Source organism: Pteropus alecto, unplaced genomic scaffold, assembly GCF_000325575.1.
Source record: "Pteropus alecto unplaced genomic scaffold, ASM32557v1 scaffold3, whole genome shotgun sequence".
NCBI lineage: Eukaryota > Metazoa > Chordata > Mammalia > Chiroptera > Pteropodidae > Pteropus > Pteropus alecto.
In genome coordinates this window covers 18,638,945-18,662,827 of record NW_006442484.1, presented here as the reverse complement: position 1 = coordinate 18,662,827, position 23,883 = coordinate 18,638,945, and the positions used below count along the sequence as shown (strand labels likewise).

General features: G+C 30.6%; 1 protein-coding gene across 1 annotated transcript in view; it reads left to right on the top strand.

Moving 5' to 3' along the window:
• Positions 1-23,883, top strand: part of LRP1B (LDL receptor related protein 1B) — a 1,653,662-nt gene that overhangs the window by 1,246,386 nt on the left and 383,393 nt on the right. Inside the window, exons 36-41 of the mRNA XM_006921044.1 lie at positions 3,273-3,407; positions 3,991-4,120; positions 17,877-18,003; positions 18,142-18,293; positions 18,595-18,719; positions 19,861-20,232. Of these exons, the coding sequence (XP_006921106.1) occupies positions 3,273-3,407; positions 3,991-4,120; positions 17,877-18,003; positions 18,142-18,293; positions 18,595-18,719; positions 19,861-20,232 (1,041 nt within the window). The remainder of the gene's footprint in view (positions 1-3,272; positions 3,408-3,990; positions 4,121-17,876; positions 18,004-18,141; positions 18,294-18,594; positions 18,720-19,860; positions 20,233-23,883) is intronic.

Sequence of the window (23,883 nt, the reverse complement as noted above, 5' to 3'; positions counted from 1 at the left end):
ATCAAATTTGTGGTGATCACAAAGAGGATTCATTGGATAACACGATTTTTTAAAACATCAACAGACAGAATCCCTGATCAAATTTAACAAGCTGGCATTTAATAGGATAAATATATAGTTCTGCAGTTGAAAAAACAAAAACAAAAAACTGTGGCCTAATAACTACTAGGATCATGTTTTGTGAAAAAGCATATGATGTATTTTTTCAACTCCAGACAACAGAGCTGGTTAAAATGAGCAAAAACTTTAGAAAAAAAAGAGGGAAAAAAAGACTAAATAACAGCTAAAATTGGACGATACTTTGTTACTGTTTTTCCTTTAGTTTTAAGAAAAAATAAATCTTAGCATTAGAACAGAGTTGAAAGAGACCCTAAAGATTATCTAAATTCTAAATTCTATCCTTTACTCCCTTTTTTATTTATTTACTTATTATGTATTATTTATTACATATTTATTGTATTTATCATATATTATATTTATATTCATACATGAGGAAAATAAAGCCAGAGGAGACAAGGTAACTTTATGAAAGTTTCATGACAAATAGTAGGATGATGATAAGAACCCAGTCTTAGACTCTTTGCACTCATCTGCTACTTTTCTAGTGTGCTGACGATTGTTTCATAAAGAGAGAAAAGCGTAGTAAGCATATACATTACATTTTATCTGGTTGTTTTTTTCATGCTTGTATGGTGTTTTCTAAAACAGCAGGTAAATTTAGGCCAGGAAACAGGATTTTAAATTTTCTGGGACCCAGCCGCCCAAGATAACATGGAATTTAGTATATTTGCAGCAGGCAGTCACTAAGTGCCCGTTAATTAATCATAAGAAAACAGACACCTAGAGTGAAAGTACTCTAAGAGATTTATGTATATAAAGAGCTCAACAGTAATAAATCTATGGAGAAAAATAGATTTAGTAGGGGGGATAAAGCATGGAAAGGGAATAATTTTTATAGAATAGTCAGGGAAAGTTTCAGAAAGAAGGGGAATTTTTAAGCTAAGATAGAGCTGTGCAGATACCTGGGGTGGGAGTGAGAGAAACATTCCAAATAAAAGAAAGAAATAATATAAAGAGATTTAGACTAAACAGCATTTGGTTTGTTTTAAGAAGAAGAAAGTCTGTATTATTAGAGATAGATGAGTGAGGGGGGGAGTAGAAGGATATCAGGTGAGAGAGGGTTAAGGATATAGGTAGATCATGAAGGTCATGGGAAGGATCTTTAATTTTACCTTGGATGAGATAGGGAATAATTAGGGAGTTTTAAGTGGATCGGAGATAAATTATCTTATTTATTTTTTTAAAAGATAACAATGGCCTCTAAGTGGATAAAAGACTCATGAGGAAAGGAGATTACTGAGGCAGAAGTAGAAGCTGGGCGATAAGTTAGAAGCTATTGCAGTACTTCAGACAAAAGGTAATAGTAGCTTGGATTACATTACAAGTAGTAGAGAGTTCTAGAGGTGGTTGATATGGTTTGAAACAAAAAAACAGCCAAAAATACTTGGCAATAGATTGAACATGAGAGTATTTAGCTATGGATTAGATGTGAAGTATGAGAAAAAGTAACTAAGAACAATATGAGGTTTATAGCCCAAGAAACAAAAGATGGAGGTGCTATCCATTATACCACCATGGCTTGAGAAATTGCCATGTAGAAGACTGTAAGAGAAGAATGTTTCAAGAAGAAATTCAGAATTTGTCTTTTGTATATCAAGAACAAGATACAGATAACAAACTGGTGATTGCCAGAGGAAAAGGAGTTTCAGGAACTGGGTGAGAAAGGTGAAGGGATGAAGAAGTACGAGTTAGTTGTTACAAAACAGTCACTGGGATTTAGAGTATAGCATAAGGTATATAGTATGTGATGGTTGTTTATAGTGTCAGATGAGTGCAAGAGCAATCAGGGGGGATAACTTCATAAATTATATAAATGTCTAACAATTGTACTGCATACCTGAAACTAATATAAAATAATAATAAAAAAAGATTGCCTTTTCTACATACAAGTGGAGATACAAAGTAGGCTGTTGAATATAGAGATCTAATGTTTGCAGAAGACCCTGTATATAATGATTAATATATATGCAAGAATAATACTTATTTTTATTGATTGATTCACTCTTTTGATACTGAAAATATGTTAAATGATACTTTTACGAAACTGGAAAAATCAAACAAGTCCTTGCTTTTCAACTGTATACCTAAAAATGATATCTTTGCTTCAAACAATTGTATATCTGACTTGCTGAGAACGGGGAATATTTGGACTCATTTTTCAAATAAGTAAAAGAATTTAGAACGTATTTCATTTGAAACAGAATCCCAAAATTTACTAATACATGGTTTATTATATTATTTTTTTCTTTATTTCCATAGTCTATCACTGTGGCGAGGGAAATTATATTGATCTTAAAGGATTTATTCTTCAAATGGCCATGTAGGTCACAACACAAAATTTACTTGGTGGAAAATTTATTATTTAATGATTTGTCCCCAGTGTCTGTATTTAAAATCATTGGTCTATAATTACTACCCTTTATGCATATGCATGCAATATATTTCATTTATAATCTTTAGATGTATTTTTCATTCAAATATTTAAAAAACACTGCTACTTAAAAATGCTGATAGCATAGAGCTATTCCTCAAGCATTTTAAAGACCATTTGTACAATGAAAGATTGAAAAATAATCTAAGGGTTTTGTAGTTGACATCTGGGAAACTAGTACTTCAGAAGGTATCATTGGATGATAAGGCATTTTTAAGGCTTTATGCATTTTGAATAACATTATGCTTAAAACACCCTTGATGTAATTGAAATGCCCTTGTTTCTTTCCATTCTCTCCCTACTTTAAGTCTTTGTTGCATTGATTATCTCCAGTAGTATTTTCTTTATATATAGAGGACTCAGACACAGGTATAGGTGTGAAAAGAAAAATTGTGGTTCAAAATAACATGGTTGATACCAAGATTGCAAATTGATGGGAGATAAATATTTATTGAATTAAAGTAAGTAGAAAAATGAAAAAAAAAAAAATAAAGAATGGGCTAGGTCATTTAAAACTTACTTAAAATTTTTTTCACCAGGTTCTTTCCTGTTTTAATATTTTTCTTATTATTTGTATTAATAAATTATCCTGAAGAATACTTATACTCTAGCACAACCAGGATATTTACCCGCTAAATACAGATGCAATGTGATTCTAATATTTATATTAGTATCTTTTATAGCATGTGTGTATTTTTTTTTCTTTCTGTCTTAACCATAGAAAATGATACTATCTACTGGACAGACATGGGCTTCAATAAAATTAGCCGAGCTAAAAGAGATCAGACTTGGAAAGAAGATATCATTACCAATGGCTTGGGAAGAGTGGAAGGGATAGCTATTGACTGGATTGCTGGTATAACCCATGGCTTTTTCTGTTTTTGTTTCACATCTATTTTAAGGGCTTAATCTGCTTCAGAAAAATTCTGTTTCTGATTCATAGCAACTTTTTTTGTGGGTGTTTACTTCTAGCCACAGGGGTAAATAGTCTCTTTTGCTTTTGGCTTCATTCGTTCTAAAGCTTTTGAGCCTTCGGATAAGTGATTTTATGTAGAAGCAGATCATATAGTGTTAACTTTGCCCAAATCTCCTGAGAGCTCCATGAGGCAGGCAAACAGAAATGTTAGTTCTCTTTTGCGTGAAGTCTATAGAAAGTTAAAATAGATTCTTTCTCAAGGTGAGAGAAGTTTCAACTTATTTTTCACATATAACGGTATCATTATATGGTTTAAATGACAGATGTGTGAGATTTAGGAAGTATTTGAATATTTATTTATTTACAGTTTGGTTCTTAGGGAATGCACACATTAAAAAAGAATATAGGAATTAAATGCTTTCTTGAGAGTTATAAAAATGCTCAGAAAGTTAATTTTAGCCATAATTAATAAATAATTTTCTTTCTCACAACTATATTATAAACACATCTGTATTTCTCCTAGGTAACATATATTGGACAGACCATGGTTTCAACTTAATTGAAGTTGCAAGACTCAATGGCTCTTTCCGTTATGTAATTATTTCTCAAGGCCTGGATCAACCCAGATCTATAGCTGTGCACCCAGAGAAAGGGTAATTTTAAGATTTACATATATCTTTTGAGTTTTAAGTGAGTTTTCTTAAGTTTCATTTTTATAAATTCGGACATTTATATTAATATTTATTTTTAGTTGTAATGTGTGAAACAAAACTCAAAAATATCTTACCTAAACCACAGAAAAAGTTTATAGTCACTTGGTCATGTAAATTTTAGTTGAGATTTGATGGAGTTGTATTTATTATGCAGTTCTTTAATGTGTATATAAATCCAAATTAGTATATCGACATGTTTCTAGATTCTCAATTTAAAGTTCTGCCCTAGAACTGTTTACATAATAGGTAATGAATTACTTGCTGAGTGAATGAAAGAACCGTATGATAGCTAACCTCATTCTTTAATATCTCTAAAGCTTCATTTTCCATTTATGTCTATGATTGCCAAATCAAAATGTTTATCCCAAACTTCTTTTATTTCTCCTTGAGTTCCAGATAAGTATGTCTGTTTTCTTGACATTTCCATTTTTCCATTTGGATTTTTTATGGGCACCTAAACTGTACATATCAAAAATTAAAATGAATTCAATATGCCAACAAGATTTGCTGATTTTTTTCTTCTAAATATTATTAATCTATTATTCTCCATCTTTACAGCCTCTACACTAATTAAATCTGCTCTTACCTTTCACGTATGCCACTGCAATAACTTCTCAATTGATCTCCTAACTTTGCTGAAAGTTAGAGTTTGCTTTTTTTTTTTTAATTTTAATGTAAATCTGCTTAAAACTTCTCAAGAGATTCCCATTGACTGTTGTTTAAAATTCAGAATTTCTGTTGTGACCCTTCCTAATCAGGCCCTCTGTAAATTTGCAGTCTCAAATTTCTGCTACTCTCTCTTTGCTATATCTCTTTTGTCCTATAATCTTCCACTCCCAGCCTTTAAACAACCTCTTCCCTTTACTTGCAATGTTTTCTTTCCTACATTTACCTTGATAAAGTTTATTTATTCTTCCTTGGCTTTTCAAACAGATTAGATTGTTCTGTTATATGACACCAAAACATCCATGCTTTCATTTTTTATAAATTCTGTGTACTAATATATGCTTATTTATTTATTATGTTTATTTACTTAGGAGCTTTATTTTTCACTGGACTGGATAATGTCTCTATTCTTCACTAAAACTCTATGAGAGAAGAGCCATGTGTGTCTGGTTTATTTCTCTATCCCCAGAGTTTAGTACACTGGCTAGTAAAGAGTGAGATGTTGAACAATAATATTAATAATATGGAAGTAGTCCCATTATAAAACCTTATATTACTCTACTGTGTTTTTTGCATGCTGGTATGACATAGAGTTTTTATTTGTTTGTTTGTTTGTTTGTTTTTGTTTTTAAAGGAGGGAGAATCGGACAAAACACCTTTTTCTTAAGTTGTATTGTTTTATTTCAGAAGAGAAAGGTCTTATTGTTAATCCCTTTGTTTTTCTTTAACTAGAAATGGGTTACATGTACAACCTTAGATCAGTCAATAGTCAAAGAAAGGAATTATCTTGACAAGTTATGTTTCATTACCTGGGCTTGAGTAAGATCCCAGACCAAACAGTATATACTGGATATCTGAACAAACTCAATTTTTATTACGAGAGATCTTGAGGATAAATTTCAGAGAGACAATATAAGGAAGAACAAAACCAACTCCCTTAATTGGTCTATTTCAACAGTCATCCCAGTTTACTCTCCTTAGTTATTTTTTCTCTTTGACGTCTTAATGTTGGAATTCCCTGGAACTCAATCTTTGGTGTTTTTCTTTTCTTGATTTGGTAATCTCATTCCACTTAAATGTTAAAGATTCTAAAATATATATATGCCCAGATCAGACCACACTCCTGAACTCTAGATTTTTATGTTCAACTGCTTATTCCACATTTTTATTTAGAGATCTGTGGCAAATTTTAATTCTTCAGGTAATTACAACAATATCTGACATTTGCATGCTCTTACAATGTGACACTGACGCTTTTCAAAAAAGATAAGTGGAATGCCTTTTTTATACACTTGAGTTTGTTTGTGCCCATGACTATTATAAGAGTGATATTATGTAAAGCTATATCATAAAAGAAGATAAAACATCTACCTGGTCCTCTCTGGATGCCACCACTCTGCTGTGAGGAAGCCAAGCAGCCCCATGAAGAGGACACATGTAGATGTTCCAACCAACAACCCTAGTTATGGTCTCAGCTGCCAGTTAGCACCAAGTGTTAGACATGTTGAGTTACTCTATTCCCCAGCCATAAGTCATCCCTGCCCTGTTGTCATCACAGTTGATGTGAAAAATAGCTAAGTTTATGTAGAGCTTTTACCAAATTGCCAATTTATAGGCTACTCAATTAATGTTATTTTAAGCCTCTAAATTTTGATTGGTTTGTTAAGGAGAAACAGCTATCTAGAACAAAATCCATCAGAAATCTTAACTTTAACAGATCCATAACTAAACTGAATCTTTACTGTAATTATGACTTCTCCATTGGATAATGCCAGTTATGTTATTTCATTTGCTTAGGCCAAAACACTTGGCATCACCTTTGGTGTCTCTTCCATTCTGTATATCCAGTATACCAGGAATTCTGTTACGTTTGGCTTCAGAATACATTCATATACTACCAACTTATAGAATTTTCATTGCAAACCTCCTAGCCTGAGTTGTTATTACACTTTCCAACATTTCTGGATTATAGGATACCATCTTCTACCCTTGCAGTCCTACAATCTATTCTTCATGTAGTGTCTTACTAATTATTCTGGAATATAAGTTGCTGCTACTTCTTTGCTCAAAATTTACCAGTGGGTCTTTCTTCACTCTCTTTAAAATCTCTCAACAAACCTAGAGTGGTATTATTTTCTCTATTTAACGGATAAGGGAATTGAGTCAGCAATTTTACATATATTACTCTGTCACCAAGCTTGTATGTGGGAAAGTTAAGTTTTTCTAAACTCCAAAGACTATGCTACATTATGTGTGTATGTATATGTTACATATTACATATATACATATATACCATTAAACAGTATAGAAATGAATAATCAAAAATATCAAGCATATCTAAAACCAGTTTTAATAGTTTCAGGATAAAATTATAATGAAAAATTTAAAGGTTAGAACTATAAATAAAGAGATAATAAACAATAATGAGAAATGGTGATGGAGAAAAATTAGGAGAGAAGGTTTATAAAAGCATTTTGAGTTGACTCTGACTTGTCCCAGTACAGCTTCTTGCCTACTACCGCCATGTGCCCATGGATTCACGCCACCGCATATTAAGACAGGAAGGGAAACTGTAATTTCATTTAATTCCAAGAATAAAACACATAACTCAATTAAATATGTCCACATAATACCCATAAACTTGAAAATAAAAATGTCTTCTTCCAATATGATGGTATTTTAAATCTCTCTTTTAAAATTATAATTTATAATCAAGCAATAAGTCATTATTACCTCAATAGAGAAAATCTGATCAATCGCTGGATTATGAGTAATTATTCTAGTGGTAGGGACAAGTATAATATGAATGTTATGAAATTCCACATATACATAAAAAATAGGTTTATTTCTAATAAAGAATGTTTTCTCTTCATATTTGTAATAAGTCCAATACTTTATTTGTATTGCAGAGTACCTCTGTGCCTGGCCTTTTATAGATTCAATTTAATACACCTCGTACTGCTATTTGTTAATCTATAGTTTTCTGTTTCATTTCTTCCTGAAACCTAATATACACCCTCTAGTTGTTATTCTAGACCTTCTTTTTCTTAACTATATTTTATATCTCTATAGCTATTGTAGTACATAACTATACTTATTGTTCTCTATGATGATCGAGAAAATCAGGCAAAGGAACCACATATAATTCATTTTTTTGTCCATTTATTCAATGAACATTTATTGAGTACTACACACTGTGAAACAGGTCATTCCAGTACATCTCCATTTCCTCCTCAGCCATTAATTCAGTACATTTGACAAAACAGGACTACTTACCATGTGCAAAACACTGGTGGGCACTAATGAAGTATTATGATATAAATAAGAGGTTGCTTCTGTTCACAGTGCATTTTCTGTTTAAACTTTCAGTTTAAACAAGTATAAAATTTCAGTTAAAGAATAGTCTCATCCTGTAAAGTAAGACTCCTTTTCAGGCATAAAAAGAATAGATTAACAAAATTTAAGCTGAAATCTCATATCTAAATGTCATGTTAAAGTAATAACTTCCATAAGACCATTATAAGATTACATTGGGTTTTAAGGGAAGAGATAGCATATAATTTGAGTAGGTAGTAAAAGTGAGGGTAGTAGCAGCAATGGTGGTGATTGCTAGAGGCTTTACAGAGGAGACTTGAAGGAGAAATGTTTCTGCGATAGAATGGAGATGTATTATATGAAGAAAAAATAGAATAATCAAAAAATCGGCAACGCAAAGTTCATTGGCAAAAGTATAAGTACATAATATAAATGTAGGGAAGAGTAGGTGATGTAGCTGGAAGATAAGTCAGGGCCATAAAATAGGCAATAAGGTCTGCCGTATTGGACACCTTCTCCAGTTTACCAAGTGAAATCTAACCTTGTCCTGGACCCTCTCTCCTAAGCTTAGCCCCTCACCCCAAACAACCCACATAAGCAAATATCAGAAGTGTAATATGAGCTTATTGAAGTTATAATATTCTTTAAATTAGGGAATTCTTTGAATTTTTCTTTTATCATCTCAAGGAGAGTATTATGGAAGAGTGGGAAGGTTCTTTCTCTGCCCTCAAAACAAGTAATGGAGAGAGCTAGAAGCAAATATGTAAGGGGAAGACTAAAATAAATAGGAGAGAGAACTAAGTGAAAAAATTGTGTTACTCTCTAATCATGAGTCCTCATTTCAGAAGGAGTCAGATCAGAGTTGGAGAGAGGTAAGGAAATTTTAAAATAGATGTGAGATTTAAGTTTGAATTTAGAAAGATCTAGTCTTCTATGCCTGAAAATTAATCTTAACAATATGATTCTGTTTTTTTAAATTTATTTTATTTATTTATTTTTTTAACTAAAATTGTCTTGGAAGCCATGGATTCTTCCTGAGACAACAAATTCTAGAGAAGAGATATTGAGTAGAACATAAATGGAATCAGAAGTTAAATAAATATAAGGTTGCTTTCTACTTATTCCAACAGAGTTCCAACCCTGTAATAAACCATGGTAGTGGGAGAGATTACCGAAGAAAGAGTATAGAAAAAAAGAAATCTAAGGACATAAAGAAATTAAGAGAGATAAAAGCAGAGAACAGAACATGCAATTGGTGATTAGGATTCTACTGGTAATTTTTATCAATTTCAAGAAATTAGCAAGGACAGAAGCCGAATATAAAGAATTAATAAGTGAAAAATAATTAGAAAATGGAGCTAGCGTACTTAGACTATAGTGACATAAACTTGGCCAAGAAAGAGAAAGAGGGAAAAATAGAAGATATGTTGACAAGATAGTAAAGTATGGAGGAAGTTTTTCTTAGAATGGGAGTCGGGGGGAACTGTACATATTCATAGGCAGAGAAGAAAATGGAAGAAAGGAAGAGGGAGAAAATGCACATAAAGAGACAAATTGGGGAGTGATGGAGGAACCTTATCAAAGAAAAAACAAGATAGAACAAGAATAATAGGGAACAGAAAGCAGATAGACAAAGAGTTACATCTTATAGCAGGTATCCCAGAAATTGGTGATATTGGAATAGAGAATTTTCACTGGTCATAAAGATTAGTTTGTGTCCTTGCTAATGCAAGGCAAAGGAAAAAGAGAGATATAGGTTCCTGGAACAGTCAAAGATAAGGAACTATAAGCTGGGATGTTCACAGAATCAACACGAGTCATAAAAGTTCCTAAGAATGTCAGCTGTGGAGGGAGAAGATGGTAGAGTTGTCAGAGAGTAGCATGGTGGTATGGAAAAATAACATGTGTGAATTCATACTGTGAATATTTTGAAATAAATGAATTTAACCTCAGAGAAAGTTTTTTGCTTGCTAACATCTACTTTTCCACTTTTATTCTGGACACAATGGCATCAATTTTCTCGAGCAACTAATGCAATAACTATTATTTTCTAATCTATCATCTTTAACTTGTTCCTTTCAAACAGGTCTTTCTTTCAGATAGGCTGAGATCCCTCTTATATGAAAAGAAAAAAAAAAAACAATGTCTTATTTCTCCACACATGTTTACTTCTCAGCTTCCTATACCCATTATTTCTTCATTGAACTTCTGAAAAGGGTTTTTAGCTTCTGTTGGTTCTGGAAAGTTTTAAATTTATCCATAGCCAAAACCAAATATTTTTTTTTTTTTTTTTTCAGATTTCATACCATTTGCCTTCTTCTTGACGTTTTTCTCCATTGATTATCCATTCAAGGATTAATTTTTTCTGTTACTTTCTCTAACTCTGAGTTTTCTTGTTCTCTCTGATCTCTGTATAGCAACTCTAAGCATCGTATATCTTCTTCGAACATCTTTCTCCTCATTTAAGGCTTTAATTGCCATTTTCTCTTGCTATATTTAACTTTTAAATTCATTTTCATTTTTTTGTACTTTAATCACTGCATTACATTTCTTTACTAATCATGGAATCTCTTTTTATGTTATCATAGTTCCTTTGTCCTGACAAGATTAAAATGTATGTTAGATTTTTCATAGTTTCTCATCACCTTTTTTCATCTGTCACTAAATCCTGCCATTTCTCTTCAGATGTTTCTTAGATTTTACACTTCTCCTATTGCAACTATGAGCTCAGCACTGACTCAGCTGGAGAGTCTCAGTAAAGATTTTTGATTTCTTAATTTTTTGTCTCTGAAGCAAGATTTACATTTCATAAAAAATGAAAAAGTCTTTGACATATGCAGCAATATTTTAAATACTATTTACCTCTATACTCTTACTCCTTCTAAAAACATTTCTTAAGTATTAAATAAGTCACATGGATAGATATTTTTCAGGATTTATAGTTAAAAAATTATATACCTTTTAAAATATTAAGCTTATTTTCAGGAAATGTTTATTACTGCTTGGAAATATTAGTGATATGTTTCTCCCAATTTGTTATTCATATGTTTACTGACTTGAATTTAGTGGGAAGGTAGAGAGGAAAGCCTTAAAAATGACCAGTCTGTACAAGTTATTCAAACATCAATTTCCAAGTAATATTATATAGACATTTAAGTGTCAAAATTCATATAATAAAAGTAAAGTACAGCATTTTAATTTTAATATTCTATTTGAGGTTAAAACATGGCAGGTGGTATTGCCAAGGAAAAAAGACCATAATGGAGTAAATTAACCGAATCCACGATATAAATGTGCCTTGGAAAGTGGACATGAAGGCTATTTTTGAACAATGGAAATGAGATCTTTTAAAGTGTAGCCAAATGCAAAACAGAAAGCATGAATTTAATTCAGCTTGAAAAGTTAGTTTTTTCTTCTATTGATTTTTTTTGGTAAGATATCATTTCCTTTTAAAAAATTAAAACGCAATAATTTTCTTCATGTTAAAAAATCATTTTCTACTTATAACAAAATCGTGATGTATAGGAAGTCACAGTATGATACTGGAAAAATTAGTTAACTTCCCATGGAATATGATGTCTAAGTGAAGCACAAATACTCTGTATTCTTTTCTTTTTCTTTTTAAATACCAGGATTTACATTGCCTTTCTTAATTTAGCTTTACATTGGTATGACTGTAAATAAGTTACTGAAAAGTATTTCTTTCCAATGTAGAGATTTAGCTTGGCACAGTATGTTGGTGTTCAACAAGTACATATTGTCAAATGGTCTTTGATTGATTATAAAAATATGCTTTTATAATGTACTCAAAGATATATAGGAGATCTTGAATGACAGTTTAGCATCTGTTGAGATAGAAAAAGTATACCATAGTCTAACACCATCTCTTAGAGTTTATTTTGCATCTTAAGGCAAGGCAATACATATAAAAAAAAAATAGAATTAAATTTGATTTGAAATGAAAATAATAGTGGAATATGGGTGCTAGTACATAATATTAAGATACCATGATGGCCAAATAATTTGAGAATACCACAGTAATTCCCCAGATCATAACCACCTCTCTCTAAATGTGTCTGGGTGAGGCATATAAACAAATTATAAAGACAAATGAAAGAAAATGTCACACTTTTTTACTAGGAATTTTCTCAAAAATTCTACTCCAGGCATCGTTCTTCCAAAGATAGTAAGGTACTACTCATCTAGTCTTTTTCAATGTGCTGTATCCTTATTCCTGGACTTCTAAACATAAATCTTGGATTTTATCTCTCCCTCTAAAAGGAGGGAGAATGGACTAGAAATGATCAAGATGCCCTGGGCTATAATTGTATCTATGTGGCTGTTGAAAAAGAAAGGCCAGAAAAGTCATTCCCCCTCCAAAACCATGTTGAATGGAAACCAGAAATAGCCACACACAAATGTAAAAGTTGTCACTAATTTCTCAAGGGATCTGACCAATAGGAACAGTAAAAGGGTAAAACAGAAGTTTGAAAGATTTCTCTATTTGCCTATAGAAATTGCCTCTGTTTGTTCAATATATATTTATTAAAAAGAGAGGATGAGCAATTAGGCAGGATGCAAATACTTAAATAAAATGAGGAATTAAATATAATATAGGGTGATGAGCCTAATGTACTATGGGATTACAGGTGCAAAATAAATTTTTTGCTTGAAGAATTTTCCTCTGTACTTCTCTGGTATTGGCTGAACAAAATTATTTTGTTGTTGTTGTTTTATATAACAAGTACTCATTTTATATAATTACTCTGTATTGCAAAGTAGTGAACCAGGGAGTAAGCTAGTGTAAAACTTAAGAAAAACAATTACCAGAATGAGACCTCTATAACAATGATACCTTAAAACATTTTTTTAAAGCTTATACAAGAGATAACTCAGATGGCCTGTATCTTTATTTTAGCACAGAAGAAAAGTTCATTTCTGAAATTGTTTATAGGAGTGACAACTTTTCTCACCACAGCACTCCAACATTTTGTGTTGAAGCCCCTACTTTCATGACTTATAGAGACAACTAGCAAGCTTTAATCATTTCTGTTAACATTTTTCTCAGGTAATTACTTACCCATTTGCCTCTGCTGTTAAACAGTGAGCTTCATGAGGATCACTAAGTCCGACTTTTTTTGTATCATCAGCATTAGCACAAAATAGGTACATAATATTTGTTGAGCGATCTCATGATTGCAGTGAAAGAATATATTCGAGGATCATCCACCACAGTACAGACGAAAATAAATTGAAAAGTAGTGTTCAGGTTATACTGTCTCTGGACTCTCTTCCTTTTAGCAGAGTGTTCTGTGGTGGAGTTCTTTTTATATTGCAGGAACCTGTATGCAATAGTAACACATTCAAAACTTGGAAAGTGATCTGGAATCGACATGTAATACTTTCTTCAAAACAAAACTGCACATAAATGAAGAAAAAGGAAATGTGAAGAAGCCTTCACAAAATAGAGAAGGTCCTATATTATACCATATTCTTCATAGCGAACGAAGGATTCAGTTTATTTATTTGTGCAATGTGTTCAGACTTTTACAATATTATAATTTTGCTTGTGCTCTGAAGATGGAGACATTAACATGTTGTCCTACGAAGTATTCAATTAGTATGAGTTTTAAGTGATTAAAACATTGAAAATTACAAGAATTTTTTGTCAAAAAAAAAGCTCATGCTCACATAAATTCTAACTGCTATTGCTAAATGTAGGGTTTTTGTTTTGTTCTGTTTTTTTTTGTTTTTTTTTTTTTCCCTCTTACTTTTTGCAGCTATAGTAATGCATTGTTGACCCCGATCTGGCAGAGGGCACAATGACATTCTTGATTCTCTTCTCTAGGCAGCTGCCTATATAAAAGAATTACATGATCTTCAGTTTTTTGTGTGTCAGCATGGAAATTTTTAATTATCTCAGTTTTTCATTAGCATATCTGATATAGTGATATGCTCTTAAAGAAGGCATAGTTATGGGAATAAATGGCAAGTTTATTGTAAAAATTCCAACCCAGAATTGTGCTCCAGGGAAAATGTTTAGCAGCCAAAGAAGAGAATCTTAAATTTAAAGAAAATAATTGATTCAAATTAGTAGCTTTTTACTATTGTTCATATATCTAAAATGTAGGAACCACATTTAATACTATTTCTTTTTTAATAGTTTAGACATGTATTTCTCTATTTCTTCTCTTACACTTCTTTACCTTTGTTTCTATGTAAACTTAGACTTATTTCACACACACAAATTATTTGAAATTATTTAAAGACACTTATAATGCTTTAAATGTATATTTTTTCAACTTAAATTTAACTAATTATGACAGAAAAAAAATATTTGTTTTTCTTTACAAGTATACCTGTGTGTAAATTAATTCTGACATCAGTACAATCGTTATATGATAAATTCAATAAAATTTTAAAGACCAAAAATTATATGATAAGCTTTTGGAACTCCACTGCTACCAAATTCAATCTTTTACCTATTATCCAAATGTCAATAATTAATTGGAAATTAACATATGACATGTATTCATTGCACATTTTCCTGCCAAGTACTTCTGTGTCTAATTAAGACAATAGAGATATTTGTGTTATGATTTCTGATAGTATTCCTATAATCCTTCAAACCATTTTTGAATGCCCTTTTATAAATTTTGAGTTTTTAAATTATGTAACTTCAAGCCTCTTTAAATAAGGAAATTTTTGTTTTAGGACAGAATTCGATCCGGAGAAAATTCAATTATACAACATAGCATTTGATTTTGACAATTTTGAAAATTCCTGAGCCTGGAATAACCTTGAGAAGTATTCTCAGGGCTAGATTTACCAAGTTAATACTCTAAAGGCAATTTTCTTGGCTATATCATACAATTCGATATTTACTACAGCACAATTTTAACTAAAATGGAGAAAACATCAATATTTAATACCATCACTGAATCTTAATTTCCATGGAGTCTCAAAAACCAGAGACAAGAATTTTCATTTCTTTCTGTTGCTAAAGATCATGCTTAGATTCGAGAATCTATGTTCATTAAAAATTTCTCAAGTACATCTATGTAAATTACTATCTTAAATTATTCATAAGTTTCTCACTGCAGTTTTATGTGCTTAGAGAGTATTCTTTCTCTAAATTTGGTTTATAATCCCTGAAGGTTCTCAAAGTGCTGATTCTATTCAATTCTTTACTTTCAATTTCAGTTTATAGAGCAAATAAAGCATTCTTTGCCTGACATTCATAAAAAGATTGCTTAATTTTGGTAGGTGTAAAATCTTTTAGTTTTATTAAGTTGATAAATGATTTAGCCACAAAAGTGGTTCTTGCAGTCAGATTTGGCTTTGTATGTTATGATAGTTTATCATATCATTACTGAAAATTGGGATAAAATCTGTTTTTAAGATAATTTTATTTTAAATATATATTTTTTTCCTCTTATTTTATTGCTATTCATCCAAGCCTCCTCCATGAAAGTATTGCAAATTTAAAATGAATAGGGACTACTTGGGGAAAAAAAGAGACTTGTTTCTCAATATTAAGAGCTTTTTAGTATTTTGTTTTTATGTTTTCAAGTATGGAGTTCTTTGTTATATTCCTTATACCTAAGGAAAAATAGCATTTGTTATAAGATTATTATACTGTTGTATTATATGTATATTTGAGAACAAAACATAATCTTTGTTATAAGATTATTATACTGTTGTATTATATGTATATTTGAGAACAAAACATAGCATAGACAGTGCAGGCCTGTGATTAATAAAACCTGAGTGCAGTTCCTGGCTTGGACCCTTATCAGCAGTATGACAATGGATCATTAACTTCCTGAGCCACAACATTCATAGCTCTGAGAATAAGCGCTAAATAAATTAAATGTCTGACAACCTACTTACTGAAAATAATATATTTTTTCACTCATTTAGTTCATTTGAAAGCAACTTCCTATTAAATAAAAGGTATATTATGTACATTCCCATTCATATTTGAACTTTGGAGTATGTTAAAGTAGATGACAAGAATTAGATATAATAAGTAATTGCATGTCTGTCCTGGATCCCAAAATGCCTCCTTCATAGATTAACATCCCCTGCCATTTTAACACAATGACCGACTAGGCATTTTAAAAGCATTATTAATGCTAAAATTTGCCCTTAGGAAATTAAATGTAGCAACAAATTTTACCTTCCAGTTAAATAGTTACTTTTTAAAAATATCTTTTAATATAATGAATCTCTCAGAGTTTTAAAAAATCTTAACTTTAATACAAGTATAAATATTTTCATGTGTGGTATATTCTAGGTGTAATTAATAAAATATTTGGATTTCTCTCTATAAAGTTTTTCCTTTCTGATTTATAGACATTATAAATATAAATGAAACTTTCTTCAGGATTAATATTGTTGGCTTTCTAGCCACACTTCTTTTTTATTTGGTTATAAAATTCAACACATTTGTTTTATACAAAATTTTCATTAAAAAAATGAACTTTTAAAATAAATCAAAACAATATACATAGAGGGAATACACATATTTTCATATAGTGTAAGTACCTTTTTCGTGGATAAATACTAACTATTGAGTAGATATAAAATATGAATGTAAGTCTATTTTTTTATAGGTAATCTCACTTGCTCTTTTTATATATGATCAATTATGTGTATGTATTCAAATATGCACAGAATACAGACCCATTTTTGCCTGAATCGACAATTGCCACATTTTTCTCAACTTTAGTCATTGCTGTTATCTAAAAGTTGAATAAGAACTTCAGTTGACATACTTTAAAAAAATGGATCTTATTCATCTGAACGCATGAATTTCTGCATTGTAATATAATTATTATAATTGTTGAATAAATAAATGAACTAAAGCATAGATTATATATCTTCTGTTTTCCTACTTTTCATTTTTTGACATGTTGCTTTATTTTAGCATGCACTGGATTTTCTTTATATATTTTATTTTCTTTCACATTCCTTCGACATTACACTTTGTATTAAAAATTTGCTAAAATAGGAATATCTGCTTTTGTATGAATCCATGTTTTAAGAAACTTCACAGAGTAATTTATAAAATTTATATTAGAATAGCTACTTTTAGCAGTCTAAGTGAATAGAAGTGAAAATTATGATGCATGTATATATACATTCATAAATTAAATATTTACCTGCCACTGATTTTTATTTTTTTAATTTTCTAATGACTTACTGCTTTATGTGTAATAGTGAACAAAAAGAGCAAATATCACTGTCCTCATTGAGTTTACAGTCTAATGGGTGTAAAAATATTAATACAAAATGATATTGTAAAGAAACACAAATGTAAATTTGCCACTCTAATGGATATTAGGAAGCAGAGTAGATGGTGTAATAATCAGAAAGAACACTGAAGTTTTCTTGAAGGAAATGGTGTTTGAGATTCAGAAAACAGGAGCAAACTAGGCAATAGGGTTGCAAAAGAGCATTTCAGACAGGGGGCAGGATGTACCGAAGGCCTTTTAATAGGATTTGAATTCATCCTCATGAATTCTATGAATGGTTAAATATTTTCTTACAATAAAGAATAGTTTGTTGCAACAAATACACATGTATATTGATTTCTAGAATGTATTTTTTTTTGTTCTGTGAGTATGACTGTTACTGCTGTTTTTATTATTGATAATATGTCTTTTTGTGTTTATCTGCATATTACTATAAATCCACTGTTTAATTTCAGCTACTTGTTCTGGACTGAATGGGGACAGATGCCCTGCATTGGAAAGGCTCACTTAGATGGCTCAGAGAAGGTTGTCCTCATAAGCATGGGAATTGTATGGCCGAATGGCATATCTATTGACTATGAGGTCTGTTGGATTTATTTTCTTAAGTATGTAAAGTGCGTAACTGCTAACTTACTTTAGTCTACTTTGTGTTCTCTTATTTTCTTAATGAAACACATAATCGAAAACAGCTTGTAATATTACCTTTTATTTGATGTTTAGGAAAATAAATTGTACTGGTGTGATGCTCGTACAGACAAAATAGAAAGAATTGACCTTGAGACTGGAGGGAATCGTGAGATGGTGCTGTCAGGAAGCAATGTGGATATGTTTTCGGTTGTAGTCTTTGGGGCTTACATCTATTGGTCTGACAGGTAATTTATTTTTTCATAAGTATTTGAGTCTCAAGATGTTATTTCAGGGCCGGTTGCTTTACTCTTGTAGGATTAGCCATTCCTTAGCAAGGTCACAAAAAGGATATCACAAAGCCAAGTAATTTCCATGAGAAAGTCAGTCACTTTTACTATTCCAGGCTCAATCATTTCAATGTCACAGACTAAAATAAAATTGGCTTCTTTCCTTTCTGCTGGGCTATCTGTTATCTTCAAATTAAATAACTGGCTTGATTTGAAATAATTAAAAAGTGTTGGTCATGTATGTTTATCTTCTTGGCAGGGCACATGCCAATGGGTCCATCAGAAGGGGTCATAAGAATGATGCCACTGAAATTACAACCATGAGAACAGGTCTTGGAGTCAACCTGAAGGAGGTTAAAATCTTTAACCGAGTAAGAGAGAAAGGTCAGCATTCTTATGTAAAATATATATTTTACGGTATATTTTTCTCTTTTTAAAACATTTATCAGATTTAGGTTAGAGATTCTTATGAGTCCAAAAGATCAAAATCTTTTATTTTTTTTATCATGCATCCAATTCCCTACAGAATTCATATAATAACCTAACTAAATGAATATATAACAGTTCATATATAGATATTTTTGCCTAGGATAGTGCATGTATACGTACTGGTTATATTCCTGGCATGTCTACGGTAGAGGTTTGGGCTAAGTAATTCAGAAACACTTGACACATATAGTCAATTAAATAGTCAATGAAAAATACAAAGTGCAATTAGGATATTAGAGAATAAAATTCGGCCAAATGTTTGATTATATTTTAATATATAAAGTGATTATAGCTCTAGAAGTCTGCCATTAGTGTGAAATATATCTGAAGTCATCACTTTCTTAAAATGTGTATTTCGAAACTGATATGACAGTGGTTGGATATATATATAAAAAAAACTCTGTTAAAATAATGTTCATTTTTATGTTAATTAAAAAAATTATATTTGTCTTAACATTAAAGAAAGGTGTAATATTTTTGGAGATCATGGTCATGGCTTCATAGAGAAGAATTAGCCTGATAGAGAAATGTTAATAGCATATTACATCTTCACTCAGAACTGGAGCAGAAAAATTATGCCCAGTATACTTAAGATGTCAGGCACATAGGAACCATAACTTCCTCTGATACCTTACATACTTCAGAGACACAGAATTTAAAGTTTTTGGTGCATATTCTTGGTGAATTCAGTTAATGTTTTGAGTGAATCTGTTACTTATGCCAAAGATTACAATACATACACCTATTATAATCTCAGTATCAGTTTCAAATAAGAAGAAAACTTTTTAATGCTTTTATTTGGATGGTAAGAGAAGCAGTAAGACATGATCTTTGAAATAAATTCAAAATTTTAATTTCGTGTGACTTGAAAATCAGTACTTTATAGTGCTTAATATTTTACTGACCCGTCTAAAAATTTAAAATAAAATCCAGAATATTTAACATTAAATTTTTAATATTTCTATAAGAAAAAAAAATTGAAAAACTAAAGAAAAAAACACAAGTGTGTGTGTGTGTGTCTTTTTTTCATCTCTAGGGACTAATGTTTGTGCCAAGGACAATGGTGGATGTCAGCAACTCTGCCTTTATAGAGGAAATTCTCAGAGAACTTGTGCTTGTGCCCATGGATATTTGGCAGAGGATGGAGTTACTTGCCTAAGACATGAAGGCTATTTGCTTTATTCAGGGAGAACAATATTAAAAAGTATACATCTTTCTGATGAAACCAATTTAAATTCACCAATAAGGTCATATGAAAATCCACATTACTTCAAGAATGTTATAGCCTTGGCTTTCGACTATAGTCAAAGAAGAAGAGGTACGAACCGAATCTTTTACAGTGATGCACACTTTGGAAATATACAGCTTATTAAAGATAACTGGGAAGACAGACAAGTAATTATTGAAAGTAAGTACAACAATTTATTTTTAAATAGTTTGGTGGAAATAATATCATGTAGATTAGTAAAGACATTTGAGTGGTAATTCCATGTAGCAATTACATTCTCCTAGAATTTATATTCAGGAATAAACACAACTAAATTATATAACCCCCAAAAGTCAAAGAAGCAATTAACTGCTAGCATATGTAGCATGTATATTATGATTATTAGTTTCTAATTATGGAACTCTCAATATATTACTTCATAATGCTTCTTATAAATTAGTATATTAAAATTCATAGAAAATAATTTTTCAGTACAAAAATTACTAATTTTATTTTCTTCCAGTGTGTGAAATGGTATCTTCAAACACATCTATTTATATTCAGTGAATTGTATTTTCTCAAATAAATATCAAAGATTTTTTTGTGTGAATACATAGTCTCGATGAAAACTATTATTAAAGGAATAATCTAATATTTTAAAATATTTTAAATATTTAAGCATAGCAATGTATAAATTAGACACATAATTTAGAGAAAGCTTTTTTTCCTGTCATCCAACTTTTACAAGTACTGTCTACATATTCCTCATATAACATCTCTTTTCTATATGTGATTTCTGTATATTCATTTTTCCAATTTCACTATACTGAGGTTAATTATTTTCATTACTTTTTACATTGCAAAATACTATATAAATTTATTATAAAGTATTCAAGTAATATGGATTTAAAAATAAAAATTCTACCTCATCAGTACAACATAAATTTCATTTACTTACTCATAATTGACAGCTGTCATATCTCCAGAATTTTCTTTATATAGTATGTGTGTATCATTTGTAATTACAAAAATAGAATGATCCTATATGAATTATTCAGCTGCTTTTTTTCCACTTATGTCTCGTAAAGCTTTCATTTCAGTATATAAGCCTCTCTTATTCTTTTGAAAGCCTGTTTCTAGTTCTATACTAAGAATAAACTAATTTATTTAACTGTTTTCTTATTGACAAACATTTAGGTTGTTTCTGGTTTTCATCATTATCTACAATGTCACAGTGAACATTTGCACATATAAATATGCTTATTCACACATGTGAGTATTTTATTTTTTAACACAGAATCCTAAAACTAAAATTGTGAAATCAATTTATTGTTTACAGATGATCAAATTTCTCTCTAAAAAAGACCATATCAATTTGTTTTTATCAACTGTCTATAAAAAGACCTGTTTTCCCACACTTTTCCCAACAATTTCTTTATAATTTTTATAATTTGACTAATAGGTAAAACAGTTGACTTATCTTAATATATGTTCTTCTGATAAATAGTGAGATCCAGTAGCTACTTTTATGTTTATTCATATCAAAAATAGGTATTTTAGATCAAACTTTATACTGTACATCCTGTGTAATACTTGCCACTGTTCATTTTTCTTTAAACATTTAATGTACTTCACAACCCTCTTTGCCTATTCAAATCCTACTCAGCCTTTCCAAATGAATTTAACCATATACTTTATAAATATACATTCCTGTTTCTTTATTCTCCAGATTATCATATTTATTGATACCTATTTGTATATTCTAGCACATACCATTTTGGCTTTCTTTGTGTGTGTACTTTGTGTGTGTGTGTGTGTGTGTGTGTGTGTGTGTGTGTGAAAATGCAACTTTAACTGTACTGATCATAGAGTTCAGAAATATTTGGGATTTATTGATATCTCTATGAAGTTTACATTATAATACACTTTGGTCCTCCATTTTCCTAAAAACTAATGCAATTCAAAGTTGGAAATACTCATATTATATATATAATGTATTAATTATTTATTCATCTCTGTGCTCCAAATTTTTTTGTCAGGCAACCTGGAAGATAAATATAAGTTAATAGACTTTAGAGGCCACAGTTTAAGAATAAAACTACAAGTAAATCAACTTTGAAATTCAGTAGAATCAACAAGATTCCAAAGGCCCAGAGAATAAAAAGTAACTGAGCTGAGTTAAGGAAATCTAAAGGACCAGTAGGTCTCTGTTGGGTTATTGGACTAGGTGGAAGAGGAGAACAGAAGAATAATTCTAGACATGTGGCTCTCAAGTGTGGTTCTCTGGGGATCCCCAATTCATGTTCAAAGAGTCTAAGAGATCAGAACTATTTTCATAATACTAGATATTCATTTTTTTTTTTTTTCACTGTGTTGGCATTAGCACTGATGGTGCAAAAGCAGTGGTGGCTAAACTACTGGTACCTTAGCAATAATCAAAACAGTGGCAACAAACAGTGCTAGTAGACATTGTATTTTTCATTGCCAGTTAATAGCAGGAAAAAGAAAAACAGAAAGAGCCAGTTTCACTTAAGAACATTTTTGAAGAAAGTGTAAACAAAATTAATTTATTGTATTTTGATTTTTAATACATCTTTTTAATATGCACGTAAGGCACTTCTGCTGCATTCTGAAGTTCCATGGTTACCTGAAGGAAATCACTTATTTCTGTGATTGAGTCCATGCTTCTTCTAAGAAGCACCATTTTTCACTCGACAAAATGAAGAGCAGACAAATTATAGTTATTCCGACCTAGGTGTGTGACAGACATTTTCTAAAAAATGAACACAATGAGTATGTTACTACAAAGAGAATGACCTATAGTATTTGTTGCAAATAATAAAAATTAAGCTTTGAGATAAAAATTAAAATTCTGTAAGACTTGTATTCATCAAAATAGGCTTGATATCTTACCAGCACTTAAAGGATTTTTTGTTGACATGGGTGGTGATATTACTAATGTGACTTTTGGAGTATTGGATAATGCATTGTGTCAGCATTTGAAAGGTATGCATAACTTCAGAAACAAATATTTTCCAAGAGACATGATAATATCAGGCACGGGTAAATGATCCATTCAAAGTTCAAGATAGACCAATGAATTTTAATGTAATAGACTATGAAAAGTTTATTACCATGGTTTCTGATACCACACTGAAGCTAACCTTTAAGTAATTACCACTTGTCATTTATTGATGTAGTATGAAAGAATATCTTTTTTAAACTTCATAGCTATGTGAGACTGAATTTTCTTCACTAAAACACAACAGATAGGATGAATAGGTAGATATGAGAATCCAGCTGTCTTCTAGTAATCTTGACATTAAAAAGATTTGTAAAATTATAAAATGATCCTCTTTTCTCACTTAGAAAAGTACAATAATTTTTTAGATGTTATTTATATTAATATGCAACCTGTTCATCTTTTTGTTATTTTAAAGTAAATTAATATACTTAAAATAATTTTTTTAGTTTAAATTTCTAATATGGTAAATAGCTGTAGATAAAAACTCACATACACAAAATTTATGTGGAGCTTTGATAACTTTTAAGAGTGTAAAAATTCCTGAGATCAAAAAGATTGCAAACTACTCTTCTAAATCTCAAGGGCTTGAAAATTTTTAGAATAAAGACGTGAAAAACACAGGGTATAAAGAAGTTATGTATTATTTGATATGGTTAAAACATGAGTTGTATGGCATGAATTGGTTATGGATGAAACTGGAATCCTATGGAGGGGTCTAATATTAAAGAATTTAGTCTGCCAAAATAAGCATTAAAAAAAAAATTATTGAGATATATTTTGCATAACATACAATTTACCATTAAAAGTATATAACTCGATATTTTTTG